The 23,492-nt window shown below is 44.7% G+C and overlaps 1 protein-coding gene across 2 annotated transcripts in view; it reads right to left on the bottom strand.

The window, feature by feature from the left end:
- Nucleotides 1–4,826, bottom strand: part of CCDC9B (coiled-coil domain containing 9B) — a 60,009-nt gene extending 55,183 nt beyond the window's left edge. Inside the window, exon 1 of one of the 2 annotated variants that reach the window (XM_033145172.1) lies at nt 4,660–4,826. In XM_033145172.1, the coding sequence (XP_033001063.1) occupies nt 4,660–4,698 (39 nt within the window). In that variant the 5' untranslated portion in view covers nt 4,699–4,826. The remainder of the gene's footprint in view (nt 1–4,659) is intronic. The other variant, XM_033145182.1, reaches the window with a different exon arrangement.
- Nucleotides 4,827–23,492: the final 18,666 nt, after the last annotated feature.

The following is a 23,492-nucleotide window of genomic DNA, read 5'->3' on the forward strand; positions in this document are numbered from 1 at the left end:
TTCTTTTTTTTTTTTTTATGCACTAAGGGTTTCTTGGTGATGACTACCTAACTATGCCAACAACTGTGATGTCATGGGCTGTTCACAAAGCCAATTGTTTTTGGGAAATGAGTGATGAATAAATGAACCGGGGTCAAACACAGAACCTAAAGGCAAGTCTAGCTACATATTTTGGCTGGGGTGGTGGTGGTGAGAGGGACAAGACTGCTGAGCGGGCACAGAGGATGCCATGGCAAGTCCTGGTTGATGAAGAAAATAAAAGAGAGTTAGCAGTGGGTTCAGCTGAAGAAAGGAGGTGCTAAGAAAGAACTGGGTTTGTGGAGAACTTGAATGCAGGGCTGACAGACAGGAGAGGCTATTCACTCTTGACAACAAGGGAGTAGGCCTTGAAAAGACAATGGGCCTGTGAAAGAAAAGAGCATAGGATTGCCAGGCCTTCATTCTGAGAGTGTTCCAATACCCTAAGGCTTAGGGACATTAGGTCTGTCTTCTTACATAGTTTGAAGCACTGTAGTTTGGCAACCATGAGAAGTCTGTAGCATAGCCTCCTCCAACCTGGTGTGCTCCATATTTCGCACCAGAATTCCTATCAGATCCAGCAAATGTCAGGGATGTTCACAGCTCTAGTTCAAAACATCTAGAGCAGTGGTGCCCAAATTGTGGTCTATGTATCACCAGTGGTCCCCAGGCTTCATTCAGGTGGTCTACTGAGTGTCAGTGAAGTTATGGTTGAAGGTGGAAGATGGCACAACCATCACATTGAATATTCATATTGATTTTTTAATTGTGTTTTTTTGGCTACTTTTTTGCTTATGTTTTATTTTATTGAATAACAATTTGAATTCTATGGAATTACAATTGCTGCAACTGGCAGGAAAAGCATCACGTGGTCTTCCAAGACCCTCAACCATTTTCAAATGATCTGTGGAGGGGGGAAAGTTTGGGAACCACTGATTTAGAGAGCAGCAGTTTGGAAAAGGCATCTTTAGGGTGAGCAAACTCTGGGATAAGGGCCAAATTTCACATGCCAATCCATTATTTAATTACAGGCCTAGCTTCTAATAGTACAGCAATAGGACTTTTATAATGAAACTGGATGAATGGATGCTGACTCAGTTTAAGCCTAATATGCAAATTTTCCTTATGAGAAATATCTCCACCCCCACCCCCTGAGGTGAGGAAAATATTGGGTTCTTTTATCATCATCAAATGTCTTGGCAAAGAGAGAAAGAGAGTGGGTGGGTAGCTTTGGAAATTCAGTGGAGAGAGGCAAGGGTGTTACACTTTTGCAAAATTGTTTAAATTAGATTTGGATCCAACCTGGCCAGAATTTTCTGGGTTCCTAATGACTGGTATGTCACCTTTGTGTGGACGAGTGAGTTCCATACATAATCAGGAGGGAAGCTAGGGGCTAGATAGGCATAATGAAATCAGACAGTGCTGCCATTTTGGTACCTGAGGCGGACTCCAAAATGGAATTTCCCTCCCAACCAGGGAAGAAGGGGGGAGGGGAGATCAACATCAGGATTAAATGGGGGGGGGGAGATCAACATCAGGATCTGCTGCCCTGGTGGATCCTGGCACCTGAGGCAGTCACCTCACGTTGCCTCATGGGTGGGCCAGCCCTGGAATCAGAGCAATGTGGATTCTGAAATACACTCCTTTAATTGTGTATGTTACAAAAATGTGCAGTGACCAAGCCACATTCCATAGAATCCTTTGCTAAACTGTGCAGAGGTTGGTTATTCAAGCCATTTAATAAAGCCATATAATAGCAACATATGCTAGGAATGTAATAAGTGGAGTCAGACCATTTCTCCAGTGGGGGCATTTTCAGCCCAAGGGTCATATTCCCTCATGGGCAACCTTCCAAGAGCCACATTGGGATAAAAACCAGGTAGACATAATACAGCATGTATAATAATAACAATAAACGAGGACCCTATCTTGTACTCCCCACCCCCAACAAGAATCCTGGGAGCTGTAGTTTGTAAAGGGTGCTGAGATTTGGTAAAGGTAAAGGGACCCCTGACAGTTAAGTCCAGTCACAAACAACTGTGGGGTTGCGGTGCTCATCTCGCTTTACTGGCCGAGGGAGCCGATGTTTGTCCACAGACAGTTTTTCCGGGTCATGTGGCCAGCATGACTAAGCCGCTTCTGGCGAAACCAGAGCAGCATGTGGAAACACCGTTTACCTTCCTGCCAAAGTGGTACCTATTTATCTACTTGCACTTTGATGTGCTTTCGAACTGCTAGGTTGGCTGGAGCTGCGACCGAGCAACAGGAGCTCACTCTGTTGCGGGGATTTGAACCACCGACCTTCCGATTGGCAAGCCCTAGGCTCAGTGGTTAACTTTAGACCACTGATTGTTAAACCACTCTGAGAGCTCCATCTCTGTGAAAGGAAAGAGGGGTCTCTTAACAACACCTTTAACAAATTACAGTTGCCAGGATTCTTTCAGGGAAGCAATGATTGTTTGAAGTGGTATGATGCTGCCTTAAATGTATGGTGCAGGCAGGGCCAATTTTATGCCCTTGCAATACACCTTTTGGTGAAAATATGAAGATACAACAGTGCTCAATCTGGCAAAGAATGCAGGGCATCAAAGTCTACTTCAAAAAGAGCCAGGTTATGGAGCTATTAGTAAAATAATTAAAAGATACACTATGCCACCACTGTGCTGAAGCTACAAAGTAGGTCTTGGTGACTGCCTGAGAATCTCATATACCGTATGTCACCTTGGTTTATCTACATTATTTGAAAGACTTTTCAAATGGGAAGAGTGGCTGGGGAAACCCAGCCAGATGGGCAGGGTATAAATAAATTATTATTATTATTATTATTATTATTATTATTATTATTATTATTATTTCTCTGATTGGTATAAGATTTCCCACCAGCCCCCCTTTCATTTCCATGATTCAGCTACACAGCTGCAAATAAAACGTTTTTAAGTGTGTTGTAAAGTACATTATACATATGGGACACTAGATGGTGATAGTGAGCTACGGCAAATTCAATATATTTTTTCAAAACTTTTATTTTAAAAAGCATTTTCACAACTTTTTCTTATATGTGTCTAGATTCCACCCCAGTGGAGATAACATTCATGGTGAAATGTGGCTGGGACTTAACATAATGCTTTGGTTCTTTTTGTGTGTGTGTGTATATGTTAACCACTTTCTTGGTCACCAGAACACCCAGAATAGTGAATAGTAGTCAAATAAAGGGTTGCCAAGCAAGAAAGTCTTAAGCAGAGGGAGCCAAAGTGGTGCCATCTGTATGTTGTAGGACCACAACTCCTATCATCAGTGTTGGAGTGCAGGATGAGCATTTGCTGCAACATTTTGTTGCAGGCCCCACTTGCTGTTCTTTTTCAATTATCTCCAAGATTTGGGGCTGAAGAACAGATTCCTTTCCTTTCACACGCGCGCACACACACACACACACACAGCAGTAGCACAGCAGCAACATAAGCCTAGCTGAATGACCCCAAAACTGCAAAGCAGCACTTTGAGGCCTGACTGATGGCTGGCACACACACTGATTCACTGGTGAAAACGGACCAACACATTGCAGCGTGGTCAGCGATTTTCTTCCTGGCTGTTTGCTGCTGAGTTGCAGCCAGTCAGTAACAAGAGGGTATATTTCCGCTGCCAAGCTACTGGAAAGAATGTCAACTCCACTGCAACTTTGGATGGAAAGGGACACCCCTTACGCCCTCTCTCCAGCATAAAAGCTCTTCTGGGGAGTGAGGTACCCGTATGCCACAGTGACTAGTTCGGGTGTGTGTGTTATAAATGGCTTTAGCAGAAGAAACGTGCAGTGGCTGTGAATCAGAAGGCATTCCCGCTTGCTTGGAAAACAGAGAGCCCAATGGGAGAGGAGAAGGGGAGGGAGAATCAGACATGCATGGATACCTTTCTCTATCAAAATGCAACAGAAAAGGAGGGGCTAAGCAAAGCAAGGGGGGTAGGATAGTGAAGCTCCATGGAGGGTGGCGGCGGGGTGTGTGTGTGTGTGTGTTGGCATTGTATCCAACATTTCAAGTTCACCCACTCACTGTCAGTTCTGGGTGGATGGGATTTTCTCGCAGATCTTGGCTCTGGCTACAGGATTCCACCCCCCACCCGCCGCTTTCAAAGTCAGCTATTTATGATATGAAAGACTCAGATGAGAAGCAGGGCTCAGGAGATAAAGAAAGCCTGGGGGATGGGGAAAGAGAGGGCCTCTCTCAACCCAGCATTTTGTCATCTTAGCCAATGCACAAGTGCTCTCGTAAACATGCCTGGCCTTTGTGCTGCTCAAGGCAGCGCCAATCTCCCAGTCTTTGGGATGGGAAGTGTCCATCATTACCCAACATTCTGACTTGTTGTTTTAAATTCTCCTTCCCCTCCTTTATGGCGGCGGGGGGTGGGGGGTGGGAGCTGATATCCTCCTGAAGGATGTTCACATCCTAACCTGGTCACATCCTAACCTGCTGTACAAAAAAAGCACCTTTCTGCCCTCCCACATCTCTCAGATACACATCTGCTGGCCGAAAGCGAAGCACCCCAAAATGACAACACAATGCAAAAGGGGAAAGGCAAGAAGAAGAAGAAGTCATTTCTTGGCTTTGCTGAATGCAAGGCTGACTCCCCCACATCCCTCCCAGTTACAACAAAGGCAGCACTCACAGATCGGTGCATTTTGGACATCAGAGGTGAAGCTCGGCGGATTCCACAGCAGAGCTAAAAGAGGAGAGCCATCAGACGGCCTTTCTCAGTACTGGCTGCACAGCATACAAGATCATGTTTTGATTACAAAAGCCCTGTCTGGGCTCCCAGCCAAAAGCACTGGCTGCCTAATATACGAAAGCAGAGGCAAGCAATCAGAGCGCTGGTCTGTCCTCCTCTCCACTCTTCGCTCGCCTTGCAGGGGGAACGTACCTCTTGCTACTCCCTGTGACTTCTGAGCACTCCTCGGTGCCACAACCCACCCCTACCCCAAAAGTACACATCTTGAGGGACACAGAAAGGGCAAATCTGCATCTCAACAGCTGGACTTCATGTGCAGCTGTTTGTTCGTATGTAGCAGTGTGGGCAAAGGTCTTATAACTACAGACTCATACTGGGCCAATCAATCCACCCCATCCTATATTTAAAGCAGTGGTTCTTCTATGGTCAAGGGATCGCTGCTAGTTCTGGGGACACATTCCTATGTGATCATAAATAAATAAAATGGGAAGATGCTGGAAAGACAGAGACATAGAGGAAGAGGCATTCTTAAACTACTCAGAAAAGCAGCTTGCCTCTTCTGCTGTGCAAGCTGATTCACTGGAAATAAACTTCGCAGAAACTCCAGCTGTGTGCACAATTCTCCCCTGTGCATGAATTCATTGGGTCCTGGCGGCATTGTCTGCAGACAAGTGCAGATATTGAGGGTTAATGCATAAGTCTCCCATGTACCCTTCCATATGATAGCATTAGGGTAAGAAAAAAATAGGCAATCTGCAAAGCTATTCCTAAGATCTAATTAAATTATTACAACCATTTATTTTGTCCTATTCTGAAGGGATTGGGTTTTAAATAAAAAATAAAAAATTGTTCCCCGCAGATGAGGTTGCAACTGCGTCAGCAATCGCCTTCTTGAACTTTGTTGCCCAAACGGAACACATGATGCCAGATGGTCTTACCAGCTCCAGACAGAATGAAACTCCTCCTCCTCAGCTTTTGCAAATAAAAGATATCCTGAGGAGCAGAAGTCAACAACTGGTGGATATGTCACCTGTATTCCCTGCCAATCATTTTCTGCCACATGCTTGTAACTCTATGGATTGTTTTGTTCTAAGGTCTTCTAAGATCTGCTAGACACAGGCAAACAGGTCTTCCATTGGCTTATGCATTGGTTTCTGCCATTTCTTCTTGATTTCTCGTGTGTGTGTGTGTGTGTGTGTGTGTGTGACCATCATCAGGCTCTGCTGACTTGAATTCATGCAGATTGACCAAATAGTCTTTGACATGCTCGTTTGTTACCCTAGATGGGACCTGCCTCCTTTGATCCTGTCACCGCCACTAAATGCCTCATTACAGCTTTCCTTCTTTGTCAAAGCAGATGCTGCGTAGTTCAGTTTTTCTGAAAACAAAACCATCTGTCAAGGTCTTCCCTTCAAAGTTGAACAGTGGACGCAGTGTATCATTTCTCTCCTTATCCAGTTGTAAAACTCATGCTTGTTCCACTTATTTTTATGACTTATTTCCCCTTCATATTCATTCTGCATCAGGGCTGGGCCAAGACATTTCGGCTCCTCAGGTGAACCACAAAATGGTGCCCCCCTCCAGTCAGGGAAGAAGAGGAGTTTGGATTTGATATCCCGCTTTATCACTACCCGAAGGAGTCTCAAAGCAGCTAACATTCTCCTTTCCCTTCCTTCCCCACAACAAACACTCTGTGAGGTGAGTGAGGCTGAGAGACTTCAGAGAGGTGTGACTAGCCCAAGGTCACCCAGCAGCTGTATGTGGAGGAGCGGAGACGTGAACCCGGTTCACCAGATTACGAGTCTACCGCTCTTACCCACTACACCACACTGGCTCACCGGAAGAAGGGTGAGTGAAGGTCTAGATAGGGAACAAGAAGGTCTAGATAGGGAACAAGGGGGAGGAATCAAATCAACCTTACCCAATGGTTGAAGTGGGAATCAAAGGCGGCCAGGCGGGTGGGGGAGGCCCACCTCTGAATTGCGCAAGGTGGGTGCCCAGTGCAGGAGACCCCAAAGGAGGAGACCCTGGGGGGGGGGGAAGAACAGCAGTACCTCCTATCTGCCAAGAGGCAGCGGCAGATCCACCTTCTAAGGAGTGTGCTACAGCTGCCACTGCCACTGCCACTGCAGCAGCAGCAGCAGCAGCAAGAGGTAATACAGCCTTGGAGACCAGATCTACTGCCCCTATGGATCCTTCCACCTGAGGCAGTTGCCTCACCTTGCCTCATGATAGGGACAGCCCTGTTCTCCATCAATAAGCTAAGGATCAAACTGGAAGCTGGCTGGCAAACTTCAATTTGAGACACGGCTCTGTTGATTATGGAACATTGCTATGACAGAATACTGTTTGTACCTGCAAAGGTTTTGGGGCTGTCGTATTGCTTCATTTGCATTCAGTGCATTTCCCCGTAGCATCCTTCTAAAATCCTAAACCTGCTCATACTCCCAAATTGTATATTTTTTGTAGCGGAGGGGACAATTGTTTCATTTTAGTTGTGCTATTTCTCCTCCAGGGGAAGCACAACAACTAATTAATAAAGCAGAATAAATCCACCACTAAGGCACTACTATTGTGTCAAGAACATGTTACAGAATACTCCTGCAATAAAACTCCCGCCAAAGTACACTTACTTTGGTTTCTTCTCAGTTTTTCTTTTGATTTCCAGTCCATTAAAAAGATCCTGTTATAGGCATATTAGCTGTTTGTTTCCTTTTTATTTTATTTTTTAAAATTTTGTATAATAGTAAAAGAACAACAACAACAACAACAACATATAGCCAAACCACGCACCATGATGAATCTATGATGGGAACAGACATTGTGGTTTTCAGCTCTTGTTATCGAGAGCTAGGTTCAGAAGCGCTGTGCTAATGATGGGAAATTCTTACAACTTCTCCACTTGTATATTGGCAGAAGCAGGTGCATGGATTCAGCTAGTTGGTTCTCCAATCCTGTAAGGGCTATATGCTGGGCTTGTATTACAAGCAGTTCAGTGCATGCATTTGGAAGAATACGCCTCTTCCCCTTTTGCGCTGAGATTCAAAAGAATAGTTCAGCTTGTTGTCCCCAAATGCATCTCCACACCTGAGATTTTATGTATTTATTTATTTTTACTCTTTCATCATCCCCACCATTCCTCTTTCACTGACGAGGTTGCAAGAGACAGCTCTCATGTTTGTGATGGCGATGTTTCACCGCCCATATTTCACATTAGTTTCCTATTTCCCCGAATTCTTTTTCCTTTCTTTTCCTTTTTACTTTTGAGCTTTCATTCTAGGAATGCAGCACTTTTCAAGAGGCTGGACAGCAATCTGCAAAATGCAGCACGCAAAGAGCGCGTTTCTAGCCTTTCACACACAGAGATGTGGTACATTCTGTTTGCACCAATATCATTAGCAGGCTGTGGTGCTGTTTCTAAGAGAAACTCCACCATCTACCACCCCCACACCCCCACCCCTTCAGTTCCATTTCATGGCTTCCTCTGACATTTTGTAATTGATTTTTTTTGTTGTTATTTCCATTAGATGGTTTTATTAGTTATTTGTAGGTAATGTCACTCACTAGAACTCATTGCATTTTATTTAGTTTTTGAACCTTTGAGCTTCCTCAAGCCAGGAGGTCACTGACCAATTGTCTGATTTTAAAATTTATTTCTTTTATAGTGAAATAGTGGTTTGGGAGCTGCCAAAACAAAAACAATCTGCCCGCCCGCCCCGCCCCCCGTCCTCTCTACTCTGCTTTCTCATCCACAGAAGAAAAATGCAGGACCCCCTGTGGGAATGCACTCAAGGGAGCCAAATTCAGTTCTAAAAATGTGTTGTGATAAACATAGCAAGGGTCCTATACTGAGTCAGGCCATTTGTCCTCATGCACATTTGGAGACCTAGGAGCACAAGCTGCCGATTATCCACATAGAACTCTGGCTAGGCCTGAGCCTGTTAGCATAACCTTTGACAATGTTTTCATTAGACGGAGGCTGCAATCTGATGCACACTTTTCCGAGAGTAATCTCCATTGAATCCAGTGGCACTCCTGAACAAATATGCATAAGCAGCACATGAAATTTGGGGAGGCAGGGGTGTCATCTCGCCTTCATGATTGTGGGCGCCGGCCACTGCAACGCAGATGTGCAACGTTTGCACTGGGGTGGCCGGTGGCAGCAGCAGCGGCTCCTCCTCTTTGCAGCCAGAGAGGCACCCTTTTCCACAGGGAGGGGCTCAGAAGACTCAGAGACAAAGAGACTCTGCCTCCACGTTCAAGCCCCCCCCCCCGCCCCGCCCCTGCCGCCAAGGGTTCCTCGCTGCCGGGCAGCAGAGGGTGGAGCTGAACTGCTTCTCTCTCAGAGGCAGCACTGTTGCCTCCTGCAGGCTTTTTTCATTGACTTTGTAGGTGCCCAGCCCCCACAATCATAATATGGTGGGTGCCCAGACACCCATGCCCCCCTGGAGTTGGCTTCTATGTAGACAGGTTTCCCCACAGAAAATGCTACTGAAATGAAAGCTAGCAATACTGTACAATCACAGGCGACCAGACCAGTTTGGGTGGATACAGCAAGCAGGGATCTAAATCATCACCACTGTCAGCCAACCCAATGCTTTGCATTGTTGCCCTTTGCTTCAAGTGGGAAAGGGGAGCTAAAGAGAAGGGCTGAGGTCCAAAGACTGGTTGAGTCATGGAAAGAACCAGATCTGCTCTTTGACAGTTTTGTTGCTCCAGCACCAGACACAGGGCTTATCCACACTTAACTTTTGCCCCGCTCTTTCCAGGCACAGGTCCGAAGCTCTGAGCCTGAGCGTTGGGGGTTTTTTTGCCCCAAAGCTTTCCCTCTTTAGCACTCAACATGAGCAAATGTCAACTTGGAGTTTTCTGCGGATTGCTGTTTGCTCCGATTGAGCTTTAAAGAGCAGGTTTTCACAGGGAAAGCTCTGGAAAGAAAGAAAGAAAGAAAGAAAGAAAGAAAGAAAGAAAGAAAGAAAGAAAGAAAGAAAGAAAGAAAGAAAGAAAGGCACTCGGATAGAGTGAAGGAAAGGTAAGTGTGGATAAGCCCACACTCCTTTTTATACACAATGGTGGCTTGTCTTTTCATCAGTTGTTGGAAATGCTGCAGGGAAAAGGGGGGAGAGTAGGGGAGCTCTGGCTGCATTCAGACACGCATGTTGTCTTCAACTGCAGCCAAGGCCAAATAGGTTTGGGAACCAATGCTTTACCTCATCTTCCCTTATGGTGCAAAATCATGGTTGCAAAAACATGGAAACATAGATTTAGATTTGCATAGATTTAGATTTGATGTATTTAAAAGTCCTGTGATTAAACAATTATACCTATTTGATAACTGATTGATTAGTAATAGTTTTAATAATTGGTTTGATTTGGGGGGGGGGAATAATGCTGGTAAGGACATATGATCCTGATCATAGCTTTCAACTTTTCCCTTTTCTTGCGAGGAATCCTATTCGGAATAAGGGAATTTCCCTTTAAAAGGGGGGAAAGTTGACAGCTATGATCCTGATGTAGGTGGTACATCAGGAGTGATCAACCTTTTTGGAGCCTGTGGACACATTTGCAAACTGGAGAAGCTGTTGTGGGCACCACACGCATAGTGCAACCAAGTACACATGGCAAGATGTTATACTGGCTACAACATACAGAATGTGTCTTTGAAGACTAATTTCAGGGCAAAGGGCTCTGCAGGTGTCAGGGATGCCTCCACAGATGTCCCTGTTGTGAATGCAATGTTTCAGAAACTTCAATTCACACAAAATGTCAGAACTCCAGCCTATATTGTCCTTCACCAGTCTATGTGGCTGATTGGGATTGTTGTGACCTGTGCAGCCTGGGCAATTTGCACCCTGTGTAGGGAAGTCACAATATTTGAAAGCAGCCAGCCCCTTGCTTACATTTCTGTTGCATGAAATCACATCCCACAGCCACCAGAGGGAACCAAAGCTGTAGGAAATTTAAAATGGAATAATCAAAGATCACATTTCCTACCTCCCACATGCTTAAAATTCCAGCATAACATTATCTAAACTCTTCATACCTCTGATTTCTCTCAGGTCCCAGTGACTGCCTGTCTACAGAATCTGCCCTTTCTGACTTGATTTATCTGCATGTCAAATAGTTTGGTTTCTGCAGGATGTTATTGGAGACATCTGGGGTGGGTTAAGGGACAGCAGAGTCCTAAAATGGACTGTCTTCCAGGCCCTGGCACAGCACAGAGACAGTGGCAGCGCCGTTCCCCATCCTTAGCATCAAATTCTCATCACAAACTGCACTGGTTGCATTTTTATATTGGATCCAGTATGATCATGATTAATACTCTGCTCCTGTATGGTTAAGTGGGAGAGCTATCATATTAATGGATGTTGGGAGGAGATGGAGAGTCTGATACAGTATATCAGAGGCTTATAGCTCAGCTGTAGAGCATATGCTTTATGTTATGCATTTTTTCATGTTGTTTCCACTATTATATGCCCCTTCATCCATGCTTTAACCTAATATGCAAAAAATTTTACATATAACTTGACTGGATATCTGCATTGCAAAATTCAGAGAAGTTCAAATTTCAAAGAATGGCTGTGTTTTGGTTCACATATTGTTTCAGAAAATTCAAGTTCAGTAGGTTCACATTTAAATGTGAACAGAATCAATTTGCTCCTCCATCCCTACCCAGTAGCCTGACCTGGTGTAAGATAGCTTTCTATGTCCAAAGATAGGAGTTATGTGAAACCATGTGATACAGCATTAGTATCATAATGTTCCTTCCTGATCTCAGTACACAAGGTTACTAACATCTGGCAGGAGGGATGCTATAACGTTCAGATTAAAGCATTGTCACAAGTCTATCAGAATTTCCCATAGGATGAAACCACAAAGGGCACAATTCTGGGGAAAGTATAGTTGTCTGCTATTTTCTCTGTCTCATCTCCACTTACCCTGTAAATAGTTCCTACATGAATAAAGCCTTTGAAGTCCAAAAACTTTAAGGGATTACTTCAACCTAAACAAAATAAAAAATAAAAAAAATCCTTCCAGTAGCACCTTAGAGACCAACTAAATTTGTTCTTGGTATGAGCTTTTGTGTGCATGCACACTTCTTCAGATACACTGAAATAGAAGCCACCAGGCACTTCTTCAGATACACTGAAATCTGTGTATCTGAAGAAGTGTGCATGCACACGAAAGCTCATACCAAGAACAAACTTAGTTGGTCTCTAAGGTGCTACTGGAAGGATTTTTTTATTTTTTATTTTGTTTTGACTATGGCAGACCAACACGGCTACCTACCTGTTACTTCAATCTAAGTCACCCAAGCTATACAATTTGTCCCAAGCCTTATGTTCTCCTAGGGATGGCCCTGACTTCAGGTGGCAGATGCTGGGAAGTGGGAGGGGGACAAGATGTTAGACACTACAGCTGTTTGTGCCTTGCATAGCCTGTCCAAAGCTAGGCTGCTGTGCTGTAATCAGTGTTGGAATAATATCCCACTGCCTATCCAATCAACTTCTGTATGTCCAATACAGGAGTTTGGGCTGGGGTGACCATTTCATAAAGCCTTGGTGGGGCACTAATGCCCCACTGACCTCCGGTTAGTTGTGTTGCTGCTGCTTACAAAGAGGTAGGTGGGTAGGGGTGAGGAGACATTGGCAAGATTGGGGTAGTGTAAATGCACAGGCGGTTCCAATTCAGCACTCCTGCTGGTACATTTGCACTATGCCGACTTTGCAGCTGCTTCTCCCCAACCTTTCTGCCCCCTGGAAAATAGCAGCAACACAACCGACCAGAGGTCAGGGAAGTGGCAGTCCCCATCCACCCACCCATCAGCTACCACTTCAAGCAGCAACATATTTAGAGAGGGCCCTGCCATAAGCTAACCTTCAGAGGCCTGCAGAAGAAATAATCCCAACATAAACAATTGCCAAAAGCACACCTGGAAAAAAGCTGGATTCAGCATCTGTGTGCATCAGAACTTCCAACAGATCCGTGCACTGGTGAATCTGTTGTTTACTACGCAATATGGGGAGTTCTTGGCACAGAAACTGAATTTGCCACTATACACACAACTATAAAATCATTTCTCTTGCATTACCCTCTGGATATTCCATTCCATAATTTCTGCAGTTCTTTCTCCAGAATCCATGTGGCTCAGGGACATTTTGCAAATTTGCCTTTGTGCTGCAGAGCACAATAAAGGGAGAATTCATAGTAAATAATTCCACTGAAGACTTTCACAGGAGACTAAAATGGTTCCAGATGAATGTGTAGACACTGTATAGGTTTTAACAGAAATAGATTGGTTTTGCATATGTATGCAAAGCATCTTGCAAAGATCAAACTGTTCTGGACATACTGCATTTGCCCAGCATAGATAAAGCCACACAATTTATTCCTGCTTCCAGATCTGAGCCTATTGCATTTCATTACTTCAGAGTACATCTGCAAGGAAGATTTTTTATTAAAATCAGATCCAATGCAGGGGGGGAAATTAATTTTATGGGCTAGCCTGAACTTCAGAATCCTGAAAAAGTACATTCTTGCGTTCTCAAGTCCTGCTTGTGAACTTTCTGTGGGCATGTGGTTGGTCACTATGAGAACAAGATGCTGGACTAGGTGAGCCATCAGGGCTCTACTTATATTCTTAAGTTTCAGTCTCCAAACTTGAAGAGTGTTCATCTCTATTCTGACCAAGCATTTTTTCAGGACTCTGCTGGCTAAAATCTGTATTCCGCAGCAGGAGGAGTAGGGAGGTAGCAGAACTATGGCTGGTAAGCAAAGGGGTAGACAATGGTACTATTGGAGGGACAGAGAAAGGGCACAGAAGATGAGAGCAGATTGATAGGGTAGACACACTGCAGACCTTTTCCAGCAGGGGACCCTTCTGACCATGGAAAGATGTTATTACAAGAATTCTCTGTGTGGTGGTCATTCCAAACTCTCCAAGATAGTTCTTAGACCAGAAAATCCCAATGGAGCAGAAAAGATTGTTTGTGTATGCGACCACAGCTGCGCAGATGTTATTGGCCCAGAGATGAAAAGAAGATAAAAGTCCCGACCAGAGAAGAATGGCAGATTAAGTTGATGGACTATGCCGAAAGGCCAAAAATGAACAGAGGAATCAGAAATCAGGAAGACCAAAATTTTAACAAGGAATGGGGGAAGTTTATATATAATTTATCTTAAAAATCATTGCAAACAGTTAAAATCGTTAGTAGGATTGGAATAACACTTGTAGTTTAACGGTGAATTTTGGATATAATGGAGATGTAAAATGTTTGGATTATTGTAAAAGATGCAGCAAATGACTCACAATAGGACCCACAAAGGGGAGGAGGGAAGTCCAGGAGATTATTTGGAATCTTGTTGTGTTGTATGTTGGATATGTGCTTGAAAAACTTTAATTTGAAAAGCCAATTTAAAAGGGGGGGGATCAGTTTTTTCTTTCCTTTTAAAACAACAACTGTAAACCATGTGCTGTGTTTCAGCTTCGCTGCATAGCTTAGGGATTGCCATTGTGGCCCCTCTGGGCACAATGTTGCCCTCATAGTCTTTCCCTGGTCCCACAAAACATCTGAGTCTCCTCTCCCATACTCACTGCCCCCTAGTCATGGAGTGGTTGCCTTTTTTATCCTTGAAAAGTACAGTACTGTACATACAATTGAAGGAGGAAGCTGGAGAAGTTACACTCTTTCCAACTTCCTCTGTCAACTCTATGTACTTTTCAAGACTTGGATTAATTCCACCGGAAGTAGCCAGAGGGAGTGGCACTCACAGGGCTTGCTCAAAAATCCAAGCATGCCCATGGACCTCAAAAGGTTGCTGACCGGTGGGTATAGTCGGTCCCGTGACTGCCCCACACTTTCCTCCCAGCTTTGTGTCTTCCTCAGCACCGCATGATCAGGCCTACATATCCACCCTGAAAATAAAATCCAAAATGCAAGATTGGGGGTGAGCAGTAAAGCTTGCCTTAGAGGGAAAATGTGGGGGTTGGTGTAAATTACCTCGGCTTAGCAGGAAGTGATGGCAGGGAGCTTCCGAAGCTGCTCAGGAACCCGAAAGGGCAACAGAAATGACCACAGGTAGAGAACGAGGGAGAAGCCTGTGGTCTATTGTCTACCGACAATCATCAAGTGGCCAACCGCCAGGGCTTTGGCAGGTGAATCATGAGAGAGGAATGAGTAACAGGCCACAGACACAGAGCTTGCCAGGAGAGAGTGAGTAATGTGACATTTATTAGATTGCACAGCCTTGGCATCCGTCAAACTCAGAGAGCAGGAGAGTGACATAACTGTAGGCACAGAAGGCTGAGGGGAAGGGCTGTCCATATGCATCAGCCTGTTCCTTGCACCTTTGGCAGCGGCTGCTTTTTTGGAAGGCTGCCTAGAGCGGCAGCTGAGCGGAGACTTGTTGACAGTGATGGATGCAAAGCAAGCAGGCAGGCTGTTCCTGGAGAAGGCAAGGCACTCTGCTGGCTGCGGTGACAGAGCAAGATGCTCCATACCTGGAGTAGCTGGGGCTCATGGCAGAATCAGCAGACGCAGGCCATAGAGGAGAAGCCACTCACTTCTCTCCTGTTGCGATAAAGGGTAGAAGCGGAAATTGCCGGGTTAGACTTTCCCTCTGTCTCTTCTGGAGACAGGCACCAAGGGGGAATGCAGCAGAAATGGAGCAGGATGCAGAAAAGGTAAAACCAAAAACGGGCTTCCAACCTTCCCAGCATATTCCAAGCAAGGTACTTCCTTGAGGTTTAAAACAGAAAGCAAATAACAGAAAAAGAAGATTATAAAAATAATAATCTACTGTATGGAAATGACGGTGCATGTGGAAGGACCCAGGACCAGCCCAAGCCATTTTGCCTCCTTGCACACTATTGCACGATAGAACAGACAAAAATTCAGACAAACTTTTTTAAAAAATTATTTACCACATTCCTAGGCTGCTCAATAACAAAGTGTTCTCGGGACAGTTTCTGATAAATGAAAAACAAAAATGCTGTGCTCTAATAACTTAATGGGGACGCGGGTGGCGCTGTGGTCTAAACCACAGAGCCTAGGGCTTGCCGATCAGAAGGTCGGCGGTTCGAATCCCTGCGGTGGGGTGAGCTCCCATTGCTCTGTCCCAGCTCCTGCCAACCTAGTAGTTTGAAAGCACGTCAAAGTGCAATTAGATAAAATAGGTACCGCTCCGGTGGGAAGGTAAAGGGCGTTTCCATGTGCTGCTCTGGTTCGCCAGAAGCAGCTTACTCATGCTGCCCACATGACCCAGAAGCTGTACGCCGGCTCCCTCGGCCAGTAAACGAAGATGAGCACCGCAACCCCAGAGTCGTCCGCGACTGGACCTAATGGTCAGGGGTCCCTTTACCTTTACCTTTAAGAACTTAATGCAGGGGTGGTTAAAATTTGGCCCTGCAGATGTTCCTGGACTACAACTCCCATGATCCCTGATCACAGGCCATGCTGGCTGGGGCTGATGGGAGCTGCAGATAACAACTGGAACATCCCAGGAGACACATCTCTGACTAAATGGAACTAGAATATCGATTGGTGATGGATTCATTGATGCCGAATAGCAAATAGGACTGTTGATTTCATTAATGTACCAGAAATAATAATCTGGCTCCATATCTGCTATCCTTTAGGCATTTTCATATGTGAAAATATTAGCCTAACAGTATAACTGAAAGAAAGCAGCCAATTTTGAGGTGAGTAAAATGACTCAGAAACAGTCCAGTGGTGGAAGGCCCAGGAGAGGCCCAGTCTCATGGCTGCATCATTAATGTTAGAGGCAATAGCCAGTTTTCTGGGGTGAGGTCTGGCAGCAAGGTCTCAAAACGGTTCCCAGCAAGATCTGAGCCAGAGCTGCCTCAGGTTCCACTGCACCCTCATGGCCATGAATAAATAAATGCATTTAAACCAGTGGTTCATTACACGTTGCGTGTTATACACGGAAAATGCTGTCCCTGGGGCTGGCAGAGAGTGCCAGGATCTTGACTCGCTCTGCTCGTGCATTAATCTTTACAGATAAGCAATTATGCACTTCCATTTAATCAATACAAATGGGCCTCTAAACAAGGCTCTGCCATTCAGATTGTTTGATGTGGGCTGCAATTTGCCAGCTCTCTTCTGCTTGAACACCCAGCCCAAAGAAACCTGATAAAAGACTCTTCGTGCAATCAGTTGGGGTTGTGTGTATGTGTGTATTTGTCTGTTTCTATGTTGATAAGAAGTCACTTATACTCTGCCTTCCTCAACCTATGCCCTCTGAAAAATGTGGAACAGCACTCCATGCTTGGTTTTAAGCAAGGCAGATTAATCACCTTGGACTATTTGTGCATTCATGAAGTATAGCAAATTGCAGTATTCAAGTGTATTACTGTATATACTTGAGTATAAGCCTAGTTTTTCAGCACATTTTTTGTGCTGAAAAAGCTGCCCTCGGCTTATACTTGAGTGAGGCGGGCGGTGGGGGCGGCGAGAAAGAAGCCCTTTCTCTCTGCTTGTGCCGCCACCCGCTCTCCCCAGTCAACCATTCCTTAAGAAGCGTACAAGAACAGCGGTTCTTTACTCTCCCCAGGCAGCTTGTTCCATTCCTGAACTGCTCGCATAAATGCAAACTTGGCAAAGGAGGAAGAGGAAGGAGCAGCCCAAAGGGCTGCTTTCAGGCTGCTCGTTCCTCCTCCTCCTCCACAGCAGCAAAGGTGAACCGGCTTATACTCGAGTCAATAAGCTTTCCCAGGTTTTTGTGGGAAAATTAGGTGCCTCGGTTTATATTCGGGTCGGCTTATATTCGGGTATATACGGTAATAAGTGATTAGCAGTTAAGAGACTCTTCCTAAAACTGGAAATGGAGCTTCCTGTTCTTACTAACGACAAACCAAAACCTTCATAAGACCCAAAAGCCATGCAAATGGGAACCAGAATAAGCTTCACTCTGCACTTTGCCCCACATGCCCTTACCATTGAGTAATGAGCGCACAATAGCAGATTTAAGTTTCAGTTTGGGGAAAACTTTGCTTCAAGTCCCAGCTCTGCTACCGAGCCCCAAGAAAAGAGCCTCTTGCACATTATTATGTGGCTTTCTTTGTATATTGCACAGGCGGTGTATTTGCTGTTGAAAACTGCTCCATAGCCTATGTAAGCAGCTGACCATGTGGACTGAACCTATCAAGGGGAAAGGAAAGGCTCCCGGAACTGGATGGGAGGGCAAGGCAGGTGGGAAAGCCATCACCTGCAGAAAGGCTCTGTCCCTTCAGTTCCCCTCTGGCCTCACTGAGCCTCTTTCAGGTAGAAGCAGTTTGGGGTGGCATCGTTTAATGAAGAGTCATTGCTGCTGCCACCTGTCCACAAATGTATTATTTACAAATGTGAAGGTTGTGGTTTATAGGGCAGGGTTTGTGCGAGGATGAGATAGAGAAAGAAGCAGTCAGCATGGTCCAGTCGTGGTCTGCGAGACTTTGGCTTTTCTGAACAGAAGTGTGATGTCATGGAGAAAGTGGGTTCTAGCAGTGATCATTTTCCCTGCACAGAAACTTTGGATGGGGGGGACGGGGATATTCAGAACTACAGTTCTCCCCCCCCCCAGGCTAAAATGACCCCACCTCCCCCCAAAAGCTGTGCTGCATAGTTTAGTCTGTGTTGCACTTTTGTAAGTGAAATGACTTTGGGATGGCTTCACTACATGCCCATTTTACAGCTCAAAGCACATGACACCATCAGCATCCCCTCTACAGTGGTATTGCAAAGGTACAATAGATCACATGGCGACTTCACTGTGTGTTGGAACTCAACCTATGCCTCATTTGCCAGGCAGTATTCCTCCTCCCAAACTATATACAATACCCAATCCATATTATTATAAATGGCATTATTGTAAGTATTCATTTGTTAAAGAGGGGGCACCTTGGTTGACATGGATGGTCCAAAGATCTCTCTCTCCCCACACCCTTGAGATACTTTGAAGCTCTCAGACACTAGGGGCCCTAGGCACCTGAATAATATGCCTATTGACAAATTCAGCTGACTGCTTTGTAATAGACCAGCCTTTGCTTCTTTGCTTCCATGCTGGCGAGGGCTGATGGGAGTTGTAGTCCAAACTACTGGATGGCACTAGGTTGATGAAAGCTAGAATAGACTATATAAGTGACACAAACTTAGTTGCCCATTGTACTTGATGGGTTAGAGCCAGATGCAGTTGTGCTTAGAGTAGACACATACCAAAATCCATGGGACTGAAATCAAGTTCCATTGATTTCAGTAGACCTACTCTAATCATAACGACTAGGTTTGGGTGTAATCTAATTAAGTTTCCCTTCCACACTGCTTTCTGCTTCTACCACTTTCCCCCAAGGCTGCAATATTATGCCCCTGCACCTGGTGATCACATATTTTTCAAACATAAACTATGGGTATGGTTGAGTTATTCAGCAATGTGCAATTGCACAGAAGCATAAGCAAGACTCTCTTCTCAGAGGTTGCCTTTTGCTGCTGCTTTGGATAAGCGATATCTCTGTGAGTATAAATAATTGCTGAGTATAAGGATAATAGGGATTGTATACAGCTGTACTTACATTGCATACATTTAACCCCCCTCCCAGAAAAACAGACATTAAAGAACTTGTCTGTAAATTACAAAATAGCTCTGTACTTGGCAGAGCATTCCATATTATTTGAGAAACTGTGCAAAACACACAAAAATATAACCAAAGGGTCCTGTGTCTAAATTACCAGTAGCTTTGCATCTCTTCTGACATCTTAATTCTATTGTGTGACCATAAGAAATGCTGCACATTTCCACTGTGGACATACTGGCTGGATAGGTATTGACTGTTCCATAAATAAAGCCGCGTTTGGTTTATTTAATTAACTGAGTAATTTTACAAATTTATCTCCTTCACAAATTTAGCTACCTTCAATACCAGTTACTAGGCACCACAACGAGCAAACTCAATGACTTCTGTTTAACTAAGGGATAGGCTGCAATGGTCCTGTTAGCAAGCACCCCTAAAAATATCCAGCTACGATAGCCTGCGTTTCAGAAGGAAGTTTCAGTTTTCACCTGGAGAGACTTCCAGAGGGACGCTATTTTGGAAACCCAGGATTACGTGTTCCAAGCAAGCTGAGTTGACAGAGCATCTGGTAAATTTATTGTCCCCTTCCATTGCCATCCCTCCTTTATCATTTGCAAATTTAATAGTAAACAAAAGAACATCAGACTGTTTCTAAAAGTATTGTTATGAGTTTGCGGTGGGGTGGAGGTGGGAGGCAGGCTGTATGCCAAGACCCTTCCAATCCCTACATCCAGCAACTGTTAAAATCTACTCAAGGATTCAAATTCCTGCAATAGCCAGACTAGCTTCCTGGTGAGGTAATGGGTCACTAAGGAAACAAAGGGAGTGACTCTGTGCCAGAGAGAAAATGGCACAAATCTGCTAGCATTTAGAAAGATGAAGGCCAGAGTGGAGAATGGCATGATGTGAGCAAAAGCTGGAAGCTGGAAGCAGCAGGCTGGGAAGCCAGAGAGTCAGAGCAATGCCTGTTTTCTGTTTGAATCCAAGGCTGTGCTTATGGGGCAAGCAAGGCCCTCTTCGTTTGTAGATGCTGTGAATCCCTCCATAATAGACTCAGGTTGTATAGATGTGCAAATAAACCATATATCATAAAAACACCACAGTCTCCACTGCCCCTCATTCTCAGAAGACCAAATCCTGGGTAAGCGACTGGAATCCATGGAATCTCACCGCTTGGAGCTTGGAGTGGTGTGCAACAGTATTCAACCAAGATATGGTGCAGGACTCAATTAGCCTATCCTGAAAACAGGAACCCTGTGCAAGGTCTCACATTAGTGGAAGGGGGCTTCCCCCCAAAAAACCAATCACTCTGGAGAATCACGGGAACCCCCAGAACAGCCTGTGTGGAGAGGAGAAAATAGATTCACATATATTTGGGACTCTTTGGGAAAGAGCCTAAGGCTACTGAAACTTTTTGATTAGTAACTGGGGGAGAGGGAGAGGGGAAGGAGTGACATGTAGAGCAGAACTCAGTGTTAATAAGAATAAGAATTTATTATTTATACCCTGCCCCTCTGGCTTGGTTTCCCCAGCCACTCTGGGCAGCTCCCAACAGAAGAAGAAGAAGAAGAAGAAGAAGAAGAAGAAGAAGAAGAAGAAGAAGAAGAAGAAGAAAGCAATAAAAGATCAAACATTAAAAACTTCCCTAAAGAGGGCTGCCTTCAGATGTCTTTTAAAAGTCAGATAGTTGTTTATTTCCTTGACATCTGATGGGAGGGCATTCCACAGGGCAGGCGCCACTACCGAGAGAGCCCTCTGCTAAAACAATTGTTCCTTCCAGACAAGCATTTCCACCTGCCAGACAAAACAACCTCCCATTTACTGGGTTTGTGATTGGTGGGGCAGTGCCCCATTTGCCCTAATGGACAAGCCTCCAATGCTTATTTGCCTTGCTTAAGGCAGAAAGCAACCTTTTGCACCCTAACCTGATCATAAGCCCCGTGGAACACAGTGAGTTACTTTCGGGTAAATGTGCAATGGATTGTGCTGGATGACTGGATACTCATCTCCTGCCCCCTATTTGAGCTTTCTTCTTTTTCGATATCTTAATCCTAAGGGATAATGCTCCGTTGCAAACTATAGTGATGTCATTGTCCCATCCCTAGTTGCACTGGGAAATGGGAATTAACTGTGTCTTGCTCATTCCAGCTCCCTTAATAGCTCCATTTTGCTGAATTATTCAGCAGTTTAAGCAGCAGAGAATGTATTAGGTTGGGCTACTGAGACAAATTAAATCCTATCGTGGAAAGTCCTGAGCTTGAGCCAAATGGGATGTGTGCTGAGATTCAAAAACTGGACTCAGCAGCAGCATTCTGGTCCTTGATGTATCAAGCTGGATTAGGCTGCAATGCTCTTATAGGGAATATGCTTCCCTGAGCCAGCCCTAATGGATTGAAAGGAGAAGAGCTTGCTGAGCAGTGCTAGTATGAGAGGAGGCATTATTGTAAGTAATAAAGCAAACTGGCCTAGAAATATGCATAATGCACTGTGCTTTTTCTGTATATACCTGGTTGTTTGCTTATCCCACTCAATCCAGAGTCAAGGCAGTGCACAGCGGGGCGGGCTGGGGGGACATAGTGCTCATCAAATTTGCCGATGACACCAAACTGGGAATGGTAGCTAATGCCGCTAAAGACAGAATCAGAATTCAAAATGACCTTAACAGATGGGAGAACTGGGTACAAGCTAACAAAATTAATTTCAAAGGGGACAAATGTAAGCTTCTGCACTTAGGCAGGAAGAACCAGGTGCACAAATATAGGATGGGGGAACACCTGGCTTACCAGCAGTACATGTGAAAAGGATCTAGGGGTCTTGGTGGACCACAAGCTTAACATGAGTCAACAGTGTGATGCAGCAGCAAAAAAGGCTAACGCTATTGTAGGCTGCATCAAGAGAAGTATAGTGTTGAGATCAAGGGGAGTAATAGTACCATTCTATTCTGCCTTAGTCAGACCACACTTGGAATACTGTGTCCAATTCTGGGCACCACAGTTTAAGAAGGATGTTGACAAGCTGGGACGTGTGGAGAGGAGGGCAACCAAGATGATCAAGGGTATGGAAACTAAGCCTTATGACAGGCATGTCCATAGTCTATTTCAGGGGCCTAATCCAGCCCACCAGTCAGTTTAATCCAGCCCCTGCGGCAGTTTATTTCATGGGGTAAAATACTAAAAAAATATATATATAAAAAATCAAGAACTTCAATCCTAAGAAAAGCTCAACAACTTCAACCCTAAAAAAAGTTCAACAACTTTGGGGGTAAAATCATTTTTAAAAAGCTCACCAACTACGGTTGGCCCTTTGGCCAGCCCTCACAGCCCTTCACGTAATCAAATCTGGCCCTCTTTGAAAAAAGTTTGGACACCACTGCCTTATGAGGAGTGCTTGAAGGAGCTGGGTATGTTTAGCCTGGAAAAGAGGAGCCAGAGAGGAGATATGATAGCCATCTTCAAATATCTTAAGGACTGTCACATGGAGAAGGGAGCATGCTTGTTTCCTCCTGTTCTGGAAGGCAGGACTCAATGGCTTCAAGTTGCAGGAAAGGAGATTCCGGCTAAACATTCGGAAAAACTTTCTGAGAGTAAGAGCTGTTCAGCAGTGGAACAGACTTCCACAAGAGGAGGTGGACTCTCCTTACTTGGAGTTTTTTAAGCAGAGGTTTCTGCATTGGTAGGGTGTTGGACTAGATGACCCTTGGGTCCTTCCAACTCTAAGATTCTATAATTCTATGCTATATTGAAAACAACCCATAAGCTATCACAACAGAAGCATTAAAACAAAAGTTTAAAATACTGGTGAATTAAAATACTCAGTGCATGACTAAGTCATATGTCTGGGTAGGTTTCCCAACATTAAAAAGTTTTCAGCAGGCATCTAAGGCAATATAGTGAGGCTGCCTGCCTAATGTCAGTTGGAATCTACTTCCTGTTAGGATAGATTGCCTATGCCCAAATCTCTCTTGTGAGCAGGGCTTCCCGTGCAATCCTAGCCATGTTTATTTTTCAAAATTATATTTACATGTATTAAATTTCTATACCACCCTTCTTCCAAGGATCAGAGGGTGGATTGCGATATAAAAGCACAAAAATGCATAACAGTAACCAACAGTGTGTGAAATTCCAGGGGTCCTAGGCTCTTAGCCAGGGTTCATGTTTCCTTTCGGAAATGAGACACAGCTGAGACCATG

This window comes from Lacerta agilis, chromosome 1, assembly GCF_009819535.1.
Source record: "Lacerta agilis isolate rLacAgi1 chromosome 1, rLacAgi1.pri, whole genome shotgun sequence".
Lineage (NCBI taxonomy): Eukaryota > Metazoa > Chordata > Lepidosauria > Squamata > Lacertidae > Lacerta > Lacerta agilis.